Source organism: Coturnix japonica, chromosome 10, assembly GCF_054131305.1.
Source record: "Coturnix japonica strain WE chromosome 10, WE-NBRP24, whole genome shotgun sequence".
NCBI classification, from domain to species: Eukaryota; Metazoa; Chordata; class Aves; order Galliformes; family Phasianidae; genus Coturnix; species Coturnix japonica.
In genome coordinates, this window is record NC_140672.1 from 1,749,634 (window position 1) to 1,763,239 (window position 13,606).

Genomic DNA, 13,606 nt, shown 5'->3' on the forward strand with positions numbered 1-13,606 from the left:
TATATGTGGGCGCAGGCAGCTCCTTCAGTCTTCTACCAGCTCTTTGGGTGTCTGAACTGCTGTTGATTTTGAGTTAATTTCAATTAAGGCACCCAAATAACTCCCTTCATTTGGGCTCAGCCCACAACCCAAAAGCTACACAGACAGCGGGCAACAGATGGGAAGAGGAATGGCAAAAAGCCACCCCGGTCAGCAATGGGAGCTGGTTGGGTTTGTGTCTACAAGCAGCAATGAAAACCACTCTGATTTTAATCCTAATTAATCCTTTGTCTGAGTAGGTCAGAGCTCTGGAAATCATTGGGTTTCCTATTTGTGCATTGCCTGAATACAGATTCAGCATCCTGGAATGAGTGGTTTTGTGCTGGGTGGATTCTCAGAAGGATTTTCATAGTGAGACATTGGGCCCATCCTGAAACGAGGACGGTGACCACATAAGCAAAGAAATCCCTGTTAGCCATGAGCAGGAGCCTTTAAATGAGAACATCCCATCTGGTTTCTGGAGGCTGCCAAGCAGCCAGTAGATGCTCCTGGGTTAATGTGAGCCCAAGTGCATCATGTTGTTTGGTATTTAAGGACAATTAGCTCGGGGGTCTTCAAGCTGAAATGCTGGAGAGCGTCCAGGCTGTGAAAGTGAGTTTGGATGTGTGCTGAGTCTGGGAGGAAATGGAGGGGAAATTGGGAGCTTTTGGGATCCAGTCTTCATATGGGAGCAGAAACCAATCCCCCCCAACCCAAAGGTGTGGAAGGCTCATATCCATCACACTCACTGCACAGTGAAGCTGATGTAACACAGCACAGCTCTGGGCAGCCTTTTAGGAGCATCCTTTTCCCATAGGACAGCAGTGGGACAGAATTTGAGGTCTTATTCTTCTTCCCACGTGGGTTTGGTTCCCGTTGTGTTTATTCTCAGCACTGTGAGGTGGGTCTCTTAATTATCTCTTATTTTTAACTCTGCTTGCTTGAAGGATAAACCCCCTATTTCAGGGCTTTGTGCAGCTCTGCTCTATGGCCACAAAGGGCCTCTCAGCTCCGCCAGCCCCAAAGATGCTGCTGGAATATCAATAATCCCCCCTTGCTGCCCCCCCTTCCCTTCTCCTTTTGCCATGTCAGTGTTTCCCCACGCCAGATGGCTCCTCCTGAACTCCTCATATTTTACATACACACACACTGATTACAATCTGCAGTTGTGAAGAGCTGCTTGTTTTGCCTAAACCAGCTGTTCAGATCGTTCCTTTGTGTTCTGCCCTTTTAATTTATTTATTTCTTCCCCCTGGTGTGGGCTGTTTCTATTTAAATTCCTTAAAAAAAGGAGAAGAAGGGGGAGAAAAAGAAAGCGCAGGGAAGCCACAAAGCAGTGGGGAAAGGTCAGGAGCAGACAAAGGCTCTGCTGCTCTAACAGAATACTGAGTGCCTCTGTGCACCCCCAGCCCTCCCCCCATGGCTGTTCGCTAGCCCTATAACACCATCCCCAAAGGCAGAATAACAACGTGTGGAACGTGTATGGATCTGGTTCTGAATATCACAAGGTTTGGAACATTTCAAGGCAGGAATAACTGCTTTATAGTGTGTTAAGCTGGAGCTGATTGTGAGAGCGTTTCTAAGCTGGGTGCCTGAGATGGAGCATCCTTTGGGACTGCAGGAGTGCTGCTTGGGATAGGGCATGTTTTGGGACTTCAGCTGTGGTACTTGGGATGGGAAACCCAGTCCTGGTACCTCAGATGGAGCATCCTGGTACTGGGATGGGATGTCCCTTGGGTAGACACTCATTGTATTTGGGATAGGGCTTGTTTCAGGAGCGTAGTGCTGGTACCTGGGATGGGGCATCCTTTGGGATTGCAGTCCTGGTACCTGGGATAGGGCATGTTTTGGGAATTCAGCCGTGGTGCTTGGGATGGGAAACCCAGTCCTAGTACTTGGATTAGGGCATCCTTTGGAATTGCAGTCCTACTATCTGGGATACGGTAAGTTTGGGTATTACAGTCCTGGTACCTGGGATGGAGCATCCTCTGGGATTGCCATCCTATGCCTGATACTGGAAGCCCAGTCCTGATAATAACATGAAATAACCTTTAGGATTGCAGCCCTGGTGCTTATGATGGGGCACCTTTGGGAACTCAGCCCCAGGTGCCCGAGCCAGGCTTCATTTATGACCATACTCCCCATCCCCTGGGTACCCCCTCCTGCCCATCCGGACATCACGGAGCGCACCCCCAGCCGAAGGAACCTCTGTGTTCGTGGGGAAGGGCTGTGAGACACTAGAAACCTCAGCCTCCCTCCTCCACTCCCCCCCTCCCCGCAGCCCCGACCGCATCTCCGCCCCTCTCCTCCCCTCTCCGCCCCACCGGGGGCGGCCCCAAGCGGACAGCGGGCGCGGCGCGGAGCAGCGCGGTGCGGTGCCGGTGAGTGCGGGATGGACGGGGCAGCCGCGTTCCTATCCCCATCCCTTTGCCTTTCCCCATCCCTGTCCTCATCCCCATCCCCGAGGCTGAGGGTGGCTTTACAGACCCCCTACCCTCCCGTCGGTGCCACCTTATTGCTGCCTTCGCCTTCACTCTCGAAGCTGGCTGTATTAGCAGGGAGATGCGAGCCCCCATCTGCGGGGTCCCAGCCCTGCACGCGACCCCTAAACCCTAATCCTTCCCACTGGTTCCCCCGTACCCACGGCTGAGTCCCCCAGCCCCGTTCCCTGCAGCCCCTATGGAGCTACTGACGGCCAATGGTTCTGCACGGGGGGGAATGAGCTCAAGCAAAGGGTCCGCTCGCTCAGCCCTGTGCCATCAACCCAACCACCATCACCCGGCAGCTCCTCACCGCTCCCTCCTCTCCCCTTTAACAGGACGGAGCTGAACAATAGCAGAGCTGGAAAACAATGGGACCGCCTCACCTTCACGCTTAGCTAGGGGAGAAATCCCTGCTTGAAACCAACATTTGGGCCGGAGCTGCTGGGTACCATCATCGGGAGCGCTGCTGGGATCTGCTTGGAGTGGGTGAGGATGTGCAGCCGGAGCCCATTGCTGAGCAATGCCTCTCCCAGCCCCTAAAAGGGGATAATTGTCCCCTGCAGATGTTGCTTTGCTTCTGCATTGGGATCGATGGATGCTCTGATGCTGCACTGCCCTGGGCAGGGTCAGGGCAGGGTTGGGATATTCCCACAATCCCTCAGTGTGCAATAGGAAAATCCTCAGCCCTGAAAGCAGCGAGGAAGTGCCCCCAAAAACACACTTCTCATTACAGGAATGGCCGCAACCCTTCTCTCACATATATCATATTTGGATATTGTTCTATTTTTCCCCTCTTTATGCTTTCTTTTTGCTCGGTATCTCCCCAGGAGCTCTGCAGAAGCAGCAGCTTGGTTGTGCCCTCTATGGAGTAGTAGATGGGGGCCAGGTAAAGGGCCTTAGGAAGGGTGTTGCTAGGAGGGATTATATTTGGGGTTGGAAGCAATGGTGGCAGTGGTTGATGGGTCCTATTTGTAGGCAGAGAGCGCTGCTTTGATTAATTTAAGGCATTGATACAGCCCTCAGGCTGCTCTGAGTCCTCAATCCATGGCAAATGTGAATGAAATGCATCAAAACTGGGGAAACTGAGGCACGGGGATGCCTGGAAAGCCCATCCATGCCAACTGCAGAGCTTGGGCAAGTGACTGGGCAATGCTCATGTTTCCAGCTGTTCTACTGGGGTCCTTTCCAGCACTTCAGGTCTACCAAGGCTATAGCAGGTAATCCATCGGGTTGCAGTTTGGGTCTCTCTGTTGGCTGCCTGCTCCTCTTTGCTCAGCCCGATGCTCTCGAGACCCAAAAAAGGAAGAACTGCCCCGTTCCTGGCTGCTCGGAAGGGGATATGATGACGGAGGCGAAGGTGGCAGCGCTGCGGGGCGGTAAACAGGAAACCCAGCTCCACTCTGAGAGCGTTCAGGAGGAGAAAAAACCACTTTTGGGGGTGCTTTTTGATTGATGGATTGATTGATTTTTTGCTTTGATTTTCCCCCATTTCAGGAAGCGAGGGGTTGGGCTTTGGCCCTTTGTGTCACTCTAGGCTTATTGCGAAGGGTTTGGGGTTTGTTTTGGCTGCTTTGGTGTTGTTGGTGATGTTTTTGCATGACCCAAGCAACGTTATTCTCCCTTAATTGTTATTTCCATCATCTGGATTGAATGAGCAAAGCACCAACTCTGCTCTATGCACCACAGCTGCCAATGCTTTGGCTCAACCCAAATTCTGGTGCCATGCAATGCTGTGCTGGGATTTATCCCAACACCATCAGCATTCCCCTTCCTTATGTAGTTCTCCATGCACACAGAGGATCATTAATGTTTCTCCCCTATTTTCTTGCTGTGATGAGCCACGTGGATGGGGTAAAGGCCTCATGCTGATATGGGGCTGCAATGCTGCTCATCCGGAAGCGTGCGGCTTCGTCAGCTTTTCCTCTGCAAGATGCAATCTTTGCAGGGCAGGTTTCTCTTCTGCTTTCTGCTCTGCCTTTGCAAACATTTCCCTGCATTGGACCGTGAGTGTTTTCTGATGCGTGGTTTGTTTGCTATAAGCTTGGGATAAGGATTGCTGCTGCGCTCGGGTTTTTGGTTTCCTCTGACACAGGTTTAGTCCCATGGCCTTGGTTGAATCACTGATGGCGCATCGTTGTGGGTTTGGGGTTTTGCTTTTGCAGTTCAAGTTTTGGTTTCTTGGAGCTTTGGGGGTGTGGAGGGACTGTGAAGCTCGATGTGGGAAGTGGAGAAAACTGCAATTTGTGCACAAAGTGTTTGGTTTTTTGGCCTTATTTTCTCTGTGTGAGGAGAAAGAGGGGAGAGGAGCTCAGAAAAAGGATCTGTGCAAACACATGGGAAAAAGCAAGACCTGAAAAGCCACCCCTCATAGCCTAAAACCACTCTGAAGCTGCAGTTCAGCTTCTCTCCAGTTCCTGTTTCACAAAGTGCTCCAAGCAAATGGGTGACCCCAAAGGTTTTGCCCCAGATCTCATTCGATTCCGGTCTGTAGCTTCCAAGAAACATCCTCGTGCTTTAAAGGCCAAACCACTTCAAAGGTTGGGCTGCAGGCGCAGTTCCTGAGGGTTTGCATGAGAGTGATGGGGATATTTTGGCACTGGAGGGAATGCAAAAATTCAGTGGGTGTTGCATTCGAAGAAGGAAAAAGAAGCAAGAAACCAATCCAGTGGTTCTATTGTGAATCCAGCTTTCATGCGTGCTGCCTCATTTGGGACAGCATGAACAAGCATTAAGCTGGATCCACCCACAGCTTCCTAACATATAAATGGGGGGTGGGGGAGAGGAGAAAAAGGAGGAAATCCCACTTATTTCCACCTCGTCTTGCCTGGCTGTGCAGCCTATGGATGGAGGCTGCTCTAAATGCAAATGTTGGAGTAAGCGTATCTCTGCCGGTATTAAATTTTCAGTGGGTTTACAACGGTTCTCCCCTTATCTGATTTCCCCTCCTGCTTCCCCGCCCATTGCTTCTGTTGGAGGAGCAGCATTTAATTTCCCCTGCGCCCACAGATGCTGCCCCAAAGCCTTTTTCCCCAAGGGCTCTCCCAAATCCAGCCCAGTTCTTGTTTCCCATTCACCATTGGGATGCGATATCAGGGAGGCTGTAACTCCTTTTGTCTCTTTGCCATTCAGCTCTCATGAAAGAGGAGCCTGAGGATGGAGTACAGCAGCTGCGAGTACCTGGTCCCCTGTGGGAAGGACAAATTCATCTCCAAGTAAGAGGCATTGCTGAGTTCTGATACCCAAAGATGCACTTTGCTGCTGGCTGGGCAAAATATGTGGGGCTTTGGACTTTGAGGGAGAGCCACCCAACTCAGGTGGGATGTTTACATTGGGTTGGCTTCTCCATGTCTTTCTTAACACTGTTGGATTTGGAAGCTCTCCATATGTTTGGGATTTCTTTTGGAAACTCCCATTTCTTCATTCTTCCGGGGCAAAGAATGTTGACTGATTCAATGATGCTCAGCGCCATTGATCTCAGCTGAATTAATGACTGCTTTATGCCATCACTCATCGCTTCCCAGTGATTTAAAGCTGTGTTAGGACTCCTTGTCTTTATTGCTGCCATCATCACTATCGTATTATACATTAGCAGCCGGAGTGGGGCTCAGACTTTAAGTTTGAACACAAGGTCAGGGTTTGGTGCCATGAGCCAAACTGATGAACTTGTGATAACTTGTGACTCCAATGTGACCCACAGGCTTCAACACTCCTAAATGTTGCTTTTTCAGCCTTCTGACTGACACCACCAAGGGCCCATGGGCTTTCTTACTTCTTTTTGCAAGGCTGGAGAAGGGCATGGTTGTCCCTAAAACCACAATTGCCAATGGCCGGGGGGACACTTGGTTGAGCCCACAGCAAATGCCCCCAGTAATGGAGATGTAGAGGCAGCAAAAGACCTACATTTTCCCAAATGAAGCCTTCATGCTTGCTTTTCCCCTCTTCTTCTCAATGCCTCTCCCGTTTTCTTGCAGAAATGAGCTGCTGTTGCACTTGAAGACGTACAACATCTACTATGAAGGGCAGAATTTGCAGCTGCGGCACCGGGAGGTGAGGAACCAGGGTGGGCACCAGGATGTGTTTGAGAACTGTGGAGATGTGGCACTTGAGGACATGGTCAGTGGGCACAGTGGGATGGATTTGGGTTGGGCTTTGGGATCTTGCTGGTCTTCTCCAATCTTGCAGATTCTACATGTGGGCATAGTGGGGTTGGGTTGATGGTTGAACTTGATATGATCTTGGAGGTCTATTCCAACTTTAATGATGTTATTCTATGATTGACCCCTGCTAGCATCCAGCCTACCACTGTCCTTCCCACCACCACCCTTAGCCCCTCTACTTCCTAACCCTCCTCCCACCCATTTGTTCCTTCACATCTGGTGTTTTCATGGCACTCATGCCCATCCCTCTGCTCTTTGCAGGAGGAAGGTGAGCTGATCGTTGAGGGGCTGCTGAACATCTCATGGGGCCTTCGGCGACCCATCCGCCTGCAGATGCAGGATGACAACCAGCGCATCCGCCCTCCACCCTCCTCTTCCTCCTGGCACTCTGGGTGCAACCTGGGGGCACATGGGTGAGTGCAACGATGCCCCAAAGCATAATGTGCAGCCACCCAATGGGTGCAGTCCCAATGAAGTCATTTACATCAGGGTTTGGTCATGCAGTAAGAGTTGTAATAAATCATTTCTCCTAATGAAGACGGGGCCCCAGGACTGTAAATATTTGCTTTTTGCCTTCACAGCCAGATGACTGCACTCACTGTGAGTCCATGGTGTTCACTCATTGCTTTGTGCAGAAGATCTCCTTTCTTTTCCCCAGCATGCAATATGCAGAGGGGCTGTTGCAAAGCGAGGTCACCTGGTTTCACTCTGCAAAGAACCCTATTGCAAAGACTCCTTTTGTGAACACCCCCAAGAAACTCTTCCAAAAAGTCTCAGTTTCCACTTGAATGCACACCAATGTTTTTATTTTACAAGGTCTGTGCTGAAGCCCAGCACCTTGCCAGACATCCAAGTGACAGACGTGGATGCCACAGTGAACACAGAGAGTACCAGCAGCAACACAGGTGAGAATGAGTTGGGTTTGTCTGTGCTGCCTTCCTTACACTCTAGTTTTACTTGCAAAATTCAGCTTGCATTTTGATTTTGGTATAAATTGGCATCCCCCCTCATTCAAACCATTTCCAAAGTGCTCCTATTGAATTGCAGTGACCCCAAACCCTTCTGAAGCATTTACTCTGGGGAATGCACTTGGTGGATGTATGGGAGAGGAGGATGGAAAGCAATAGAGGGATGGAGCAAAAGGCCTCGTGGGAGTGCAGGGAAAAGGATGTTGCTGCTTCCCCTTCCCACTAGCTCCGCTTTGACTGAGGAATAATGAGTGCTGTTGTGAAGTGCTGTTACCATGGGGAAGTCAACATTTCTGCTAAGTTTTTACCCTCCCCACAGTGTTGCTGTGTGCACTGAGGTCAGACTTGAGGGCTTTTCCTCCCTGCCGAGCTCTGCCTGCCCTGGGGCTTCCTTAACCCCGCTGGGACTGAGACCCACCACCCTCTCACCAACTTTGCTTTCTGTTTTTGCAATGAATTGGACACCATAAAACCACGTTATGAATTATCCCATTCACTCAGGGCATTTTGCACATGTTCCTTGCTAATTTTATTGTTATTCTTGTTGTGCTGATATGGAAAGGCATCCCGGAGACAGATAAGAGCCAGATAATCCTTTCAGCTTTGAGCTTTGCTGCTCATCCGCTTCCCGGCCAGGGAGGAGCTGGAAGCAATGCTTCCAGATCTGCAAAAGTCCTCGTCCTGCTTCCCCTTCCTCATTTTGCTCTGCCTGTGCACGACTCTTTTGTTTTTATTGCCCTGGAGACCTGTTAGAGATTGCTGGGCAATATCCGCTATGCATTGCCTTGTAGAAAGAACCCCCCCACAATACTACTTTAGGCATATGATGTGACTCACAGAAAGAAGTCCTTATTGTATTTTTCTCCAAAGTCCTGCATGCACAGCTCCTCGTGAGTGCTTAGTCACTGCTGTGCATCTGGAACAGCGCACACAGGAGATTGTCTCGGCGCAGACATGCTTTGAATTAAAACACCAGCTTGAGCTGGAGGGGTTCATTAAAAATGGATGAAGGGTGAGTTTATAATAATCTGGACGTGGGCCAGTCTTCATGCCGAGATCTGAAGCTCTGGCCTCATTTTCTTGCTCTCATTAAGGGAGAGGGGGAAAAAAAGAATTGTGGAGGAGTGAGTAAGGTGCTCGAGTCCCCAGGAGGCAGAGCGTTGTCCAGGTGGTGGCATGGATGGATGCAATGACTGTGAATTATCAGCCTCCTTTGGGACATGGGGGAGAGTAAATCCTGTGGGAGTTTTGTCCATCTTTTGTAGCTGTTTTGCCTTGCAACGTGCATCGTGACAATTCCATCCAGGCCCGCACTGCTTATCAGCTGATTATCGGTTAACCCCATCAGTTATTGGTTGATCCTATTGGTTATTGGTTGAATCTGTTGGTTATCACTGATTGACCCTGTTGGTGGTTGCTGGTTGACCCCATTGTTTATTGGTTGACCCCAGTGTTTATTGGTTGACCCTGTTGGCTATTGGTAGACCCTGTTGGATATTATTAGTTGACCTTGTTGGTTCTTGGTTGATCCCATTGATTACTGGTTGACCGTGTTGGTTCTTGGTTGACCCCACTGATTATTGGTTGACCTTGTTGGTTCTTGGTTGGCCCCACTTATTATTGGTTGATCCTGTTGCTTATTGGTTGACCCAGAGCAGAGCAAAGAAGAGATATCTGCCCAACTTGCACAAGGAATTGTCTCTCTGTCTGCCTGCCTGTCTATCTGTCCTCAGCCCCATCCTGACTTTTCCAGGCACCACGAGGCTGCAGCCAGAAGATCCACCACAGCTGCTGCGCACACGGAGTGATGTGGGTGTACGACGCCGGGGCAGCTCCCGTACCCCCAGCGAGCAGCGCCGCATCCGCCGCCACCGCTTCTCCATCAACGGGCACTTCTACAACCACAAGGTGAGACCTGATGATCCATATACTGGCACTGTGGATGGGGTTTTGATTTTCACTCATAGGCTGACACGCATCTTGTGCCCTCCAGACATCCGTGTTCACGCCGGCGTACGGCTCCATCACCAACGTGCGGATAAACAGCACAATGACAACCCCGCAGGTGCTCAAGCTGCTGCTCAACAAGTTCAAGGCAAGTAGGGGAGATCCCTGCTCTGGGTATAATGGGGAGCTTGAGTTCCATGGGTATAACAGGAGAGCAAATCAATGGGGTTTTCTGTCTGAATCCTGAATTCAACTCAATGCTTCTTGATGTCTGTGCTCAGATTGAGAACTCGGCAGAGGAGTTTGCTCTCTACATCGTGCACACCAGTGGAGGTGAGTCATGCAGGAGGGGGCAGCTGGGCCCGTTGGTGGCTTTGCTGCTATAAAAACAACACTTTTGGTATTGCAGAAAAGCAGAAGCTAAGGGCCACCGATTACCCACTGATTGCCCGCATCCTGCAGGGCCCCTGTGAGCAGGTCTCCAAGGTCTTCCTGATGGAGAAGGACCAGGTGGAGGAGGTCACCTATGATGTGAGTTTTGCCCTGGGGGAGACGTAGCAGTTGTGGCTGTGCAGAATTCCTTCTTTCCCATCATTTCACATTGCAGAAGGATGAGTTGCAGCCTAGAGAGGCACAGCAGCTAGGAAAAAAAATATGCCAAGCAAGGAAAGGCAGTTCCTGCCTGCAGAGGGGTGCAGAGCTCCCCGCTTTGTGTATCTGCTGTGCTCCATCTGCCTTCCATCTCCCAAATCTCTCAGCTCCACATCCTTTGGCACAAATGATTTCCTTTTTGTCCCAGCTGGGGAAGCGCTGCTCGTGGGAATCAGCTCTGCTGTGCCATCTGCTGGCTCCTTAGCACCCCTGGTGTGGCTTTGTTCCTAAGTCAAAGCACTTTTACATGCGTTTGAGCATAAATAGCACCTTTGGGAAGTGAGTGTGTGTCTCTCCTTTGATGTGAAGGACCCAGGTTTGGGATGACAAACTGAAGTGGGGATTTTCCTACGTGTCTCTGCTCCACAGGTTGCACAGTACATCAAATTCGAAATGCCTGTTCTCAGGAGCTTCATCCAGAAACTGGAAGAGGAAGAGGACCGCGAAGTGAAGAAGCTGATGCGCAAGTATGCACAGTGTGCCCTGCACAGGGGAGGTGCTGAGCTTAAAGGGTACTGCGGGGGGGCTTAGGTGAGGGCCACAAACTCATTTGCAAGGCAGGCAGCATCACAAACACATGCACAAGCTGTTGCTTTTTTTGCATTATCCAGAGCTTTCTTACCAATGTGGATGAAAAGAGCAGCTTGCTGCTGCAGCAAAAATGCTGCACTGGAGCCAATCCCTGCAATAACCCCAGGCTTGTGGTGCAGTGTCAGCTCCCAGCACAGTGTGTGCACTCCCCAGGGGCAGAGTTTGTCTGTGCTTGTCCCATCAGGAGGTCTGGGCTTCTTTGCAGCGATGAATTGATCCCAGCTTCAGCATCTCTGACCTCTGCTCGAGCAGATGCAGCAGGGAACTTGGAAGCATTGGGAGCCTCAGCTCCGTTTGCTTTGAAGAGCTCTCAAAAAGGAAAAGAGGCGCTCCAGTCCCTCCAAAACTCCAACATTTGTGGGTTTTTCTCATATAAAAAAGATTAAGAAATGATTTTATTCTTCCAGTTTAAAAGGGATAAAGCTCGAAAACAAATCAGTGCTCTATGTTACTGGTGGGAAAATGAACTTTTGACATCAATACTGGGAAAAAAATGGATGGTTTTGGGAAGCCAATCCTATATAATGCCATGACTTCGTCCATAGAGCAGTGAGTTCTTGTTTCCTGAAGCCACTCTTTCTCAGCTCAGCCCTCTTTGCTTTTCCCTTTGCCTTTTCAGGTATTCCATCCTCCGGCTGATGATTGAGCAGAGGCTGGAGGAGATCTCTGAAGGTCCAGCGAGGCTGTGAATGCAGCTCTCATTGCAAGAAGCTTGCATGAAGGCCATTCTGCACCGGACCCTACATTCCCATCACTTGGGGAGCATCAACCAGAAGCCAACCCATCCTTCTGCATAGGGCAGAATGTAGCTATTGCCATGCCCAGATGTCACCCCCTAAAAATGCAAGCCCCTGCGGTGCTGGCACACTCAGGTAGCCCCGTCCCATGCACAGGACTGGGCAGCTTCTTTGCAGCATCCTTGGAGGGCTCTTCTTCTGCAAATGCTTGTTCTGCTCATTGCTGGATGCAGAGAGCCACGTGCAGGGCTCTCCCAGTGGCACAAAACTCCAATCCTTGCAAAAAAGAGGATATTATGGAGCAGGACGAAGCTGCTGCACACAATGAGAGGGGCTGCAAGTGCTCAGCAGCAATAACCCAGGTGGCTCAGTTTGGTGCAGATCCCCCATAGAGTGCCTGGAGGAAGCCAAACAGCACAAATGATTCCTCATAGAAAAAAAAAAAAAAAAGAAGATATATATTAAAAGAAAAAAAAAAAGCACATTTGTCTTGCAATAATTCACAGGTGATGGGAAGCTTTTGTACAACCCCAAGGGACCTCAGAGAATTGCTTTCTTCCACTTTTGCCATGGAAAGCAAAACAAGATTGAATGTCGGACTTAGAGTGAAAGAGTTTTCCAGCGTGTTTCTCCTTTCAACCCACATCTGGTTGTTTAACCCTCCTCCCCCTGTTCCTAATTTGCACTAATTACACTGTGGGATTTAGAAAAGAACCACCATAAATGATATCCAAGCTCTCCGGTAGCTGAATGCCAAATACCGCTCAACTGGAGCAACGATGGTGCTGAGCTGCCCTGAGAGATCACTGTAGGGAAACTGGAGCAGCACAGGGACTCTGTGAGCTCTCCTCATCTCGTTTTTTGGGGGGGGATTTTTGCGTGTTTGTGTGTTGAAACTGAGTCTGGGTAACGTTTCTCCTTGTGTGTGAAGGGATTGAGATAGAAAGAGGTCTATTTTGCCAGGCGAAAGCCTCCCTCCATGTGAAACCAGCAATATCTATTTTATACCTCGATGTGAACTAAAACTCTGACTTCCTCCCACTCTTGAGTATTTTGCAACCTATCTTTGTTAACATTCTTTTTGGTTAATGGTACCTTTTACACTTTTAACACGTATTACAGGAAGTATTGTCCGGTGTCAAAAGTGTTTCATGTATTTGGAGGACGACTGTGGCATTGCTTTGTTTATTAACAAGAAAACCAAAATATGTGGCAACTTAATACAGTATGGAAGCACATGAGTTAGAGCTGGTTTTGTTCAGAATAAAGCACTTTGTGGATGTGGTTTGTTGGGCATGGTGGGGGTGGGTCAGTGGTTGGACTTGGTGGCTTTGGAGGTCATGTCCAACCTAAATGATACTATGATTCTATGGGGATGGAAGGAATGGGTCAATGGTTGGAGCTGGTGACCTTGGAGGTCATTACCAAGCTTTATGATTCTATGGGGATGGAAGGAATGGGTCAATGGTTGGAGCTGGTGACCTTGGAGGTCATTTCTAAGCTTTATGATTCTATGGGGATGGAGGGAATGGATCAATGGTTGGACTTGGTGACCTTGGAGGTCATTACCAACCTTAACAATTCTGTAATTCTATGAGCATTTTGGGTGGATGTCAGTGATTGGACTTAATGACCTTGGAGGTCTTTTCCAACCTTAATGATTCTCTGATTCTCTTCCAGAATGTGAATTTCACCCCTGAAGGGAGGCTTGTATCACTCTCGGACTTGTTTAAACCCAGTGACATTTTCAACCTGATGCGTTTTGTTTTTTCACCTCAGGCTGAGCTCTCTGGAAGCCACCATCCCATGTTGTCTATCCCATTGAAAACAATTTACCCCTCCCTGTAGAGGAGGGGATTGAATGACGTTGGGTCTGACTGGTGATGCTTTATCAGCTGGGAAAGTCCCAGTGTGAGCTGAGAGCTCCGGTGCGTGCAGACAGGAGGAGGCACAAGCAGCGCGGCTGTGGGTGCACGGTAAGGGCAGTGCATTGCTGGATGGCACAGAAGAGAGGGGTGAGGAATAGCAGGGATGGAGCTGAGGGATCTGCAGAT

General features: G+C 49.7%; 1 protein-coding gene across 1 annotated transcript; it reads left to right on the top strand.

Moving 5' to 3' along the window:
• Nucleotides 1-2,359: 2,359 nt before the first annotated feature.
• On the top strand, nt 2,360-12,832 carry RASSF2 (Ras association domain family member 2). The gene is made up of 12 exons (XM_015883006.3): nt 2,360-2,399; nt 2,837-2,987; nt 5,631-5,713; nt 6,473-6,548; nt 6,920-7,071; nt 7,475-7,563; nt 9,380-9,534; nt 9,620-9,721; nt 9,855-9,906; nt 9,983-10,104; nt 10,594-10,691; nt 11,435-12,832. The coding sequence occupies exons 3-12, from the start codon at nt 5,655-5,657 to the stop codon at nt 11,502-11,504; spliced, it is 975 nt and encodes a 324-aa protein (XP_015738492.1). The 5' UTR covers nt 2,360-2,399; nt 2,837-2,987; nt 5,631-5,654; the 3' UTR covers nt 11,505-12,832.
• Nucleotides 12,833-13,606: the final 774 nt, after the last annotated feature.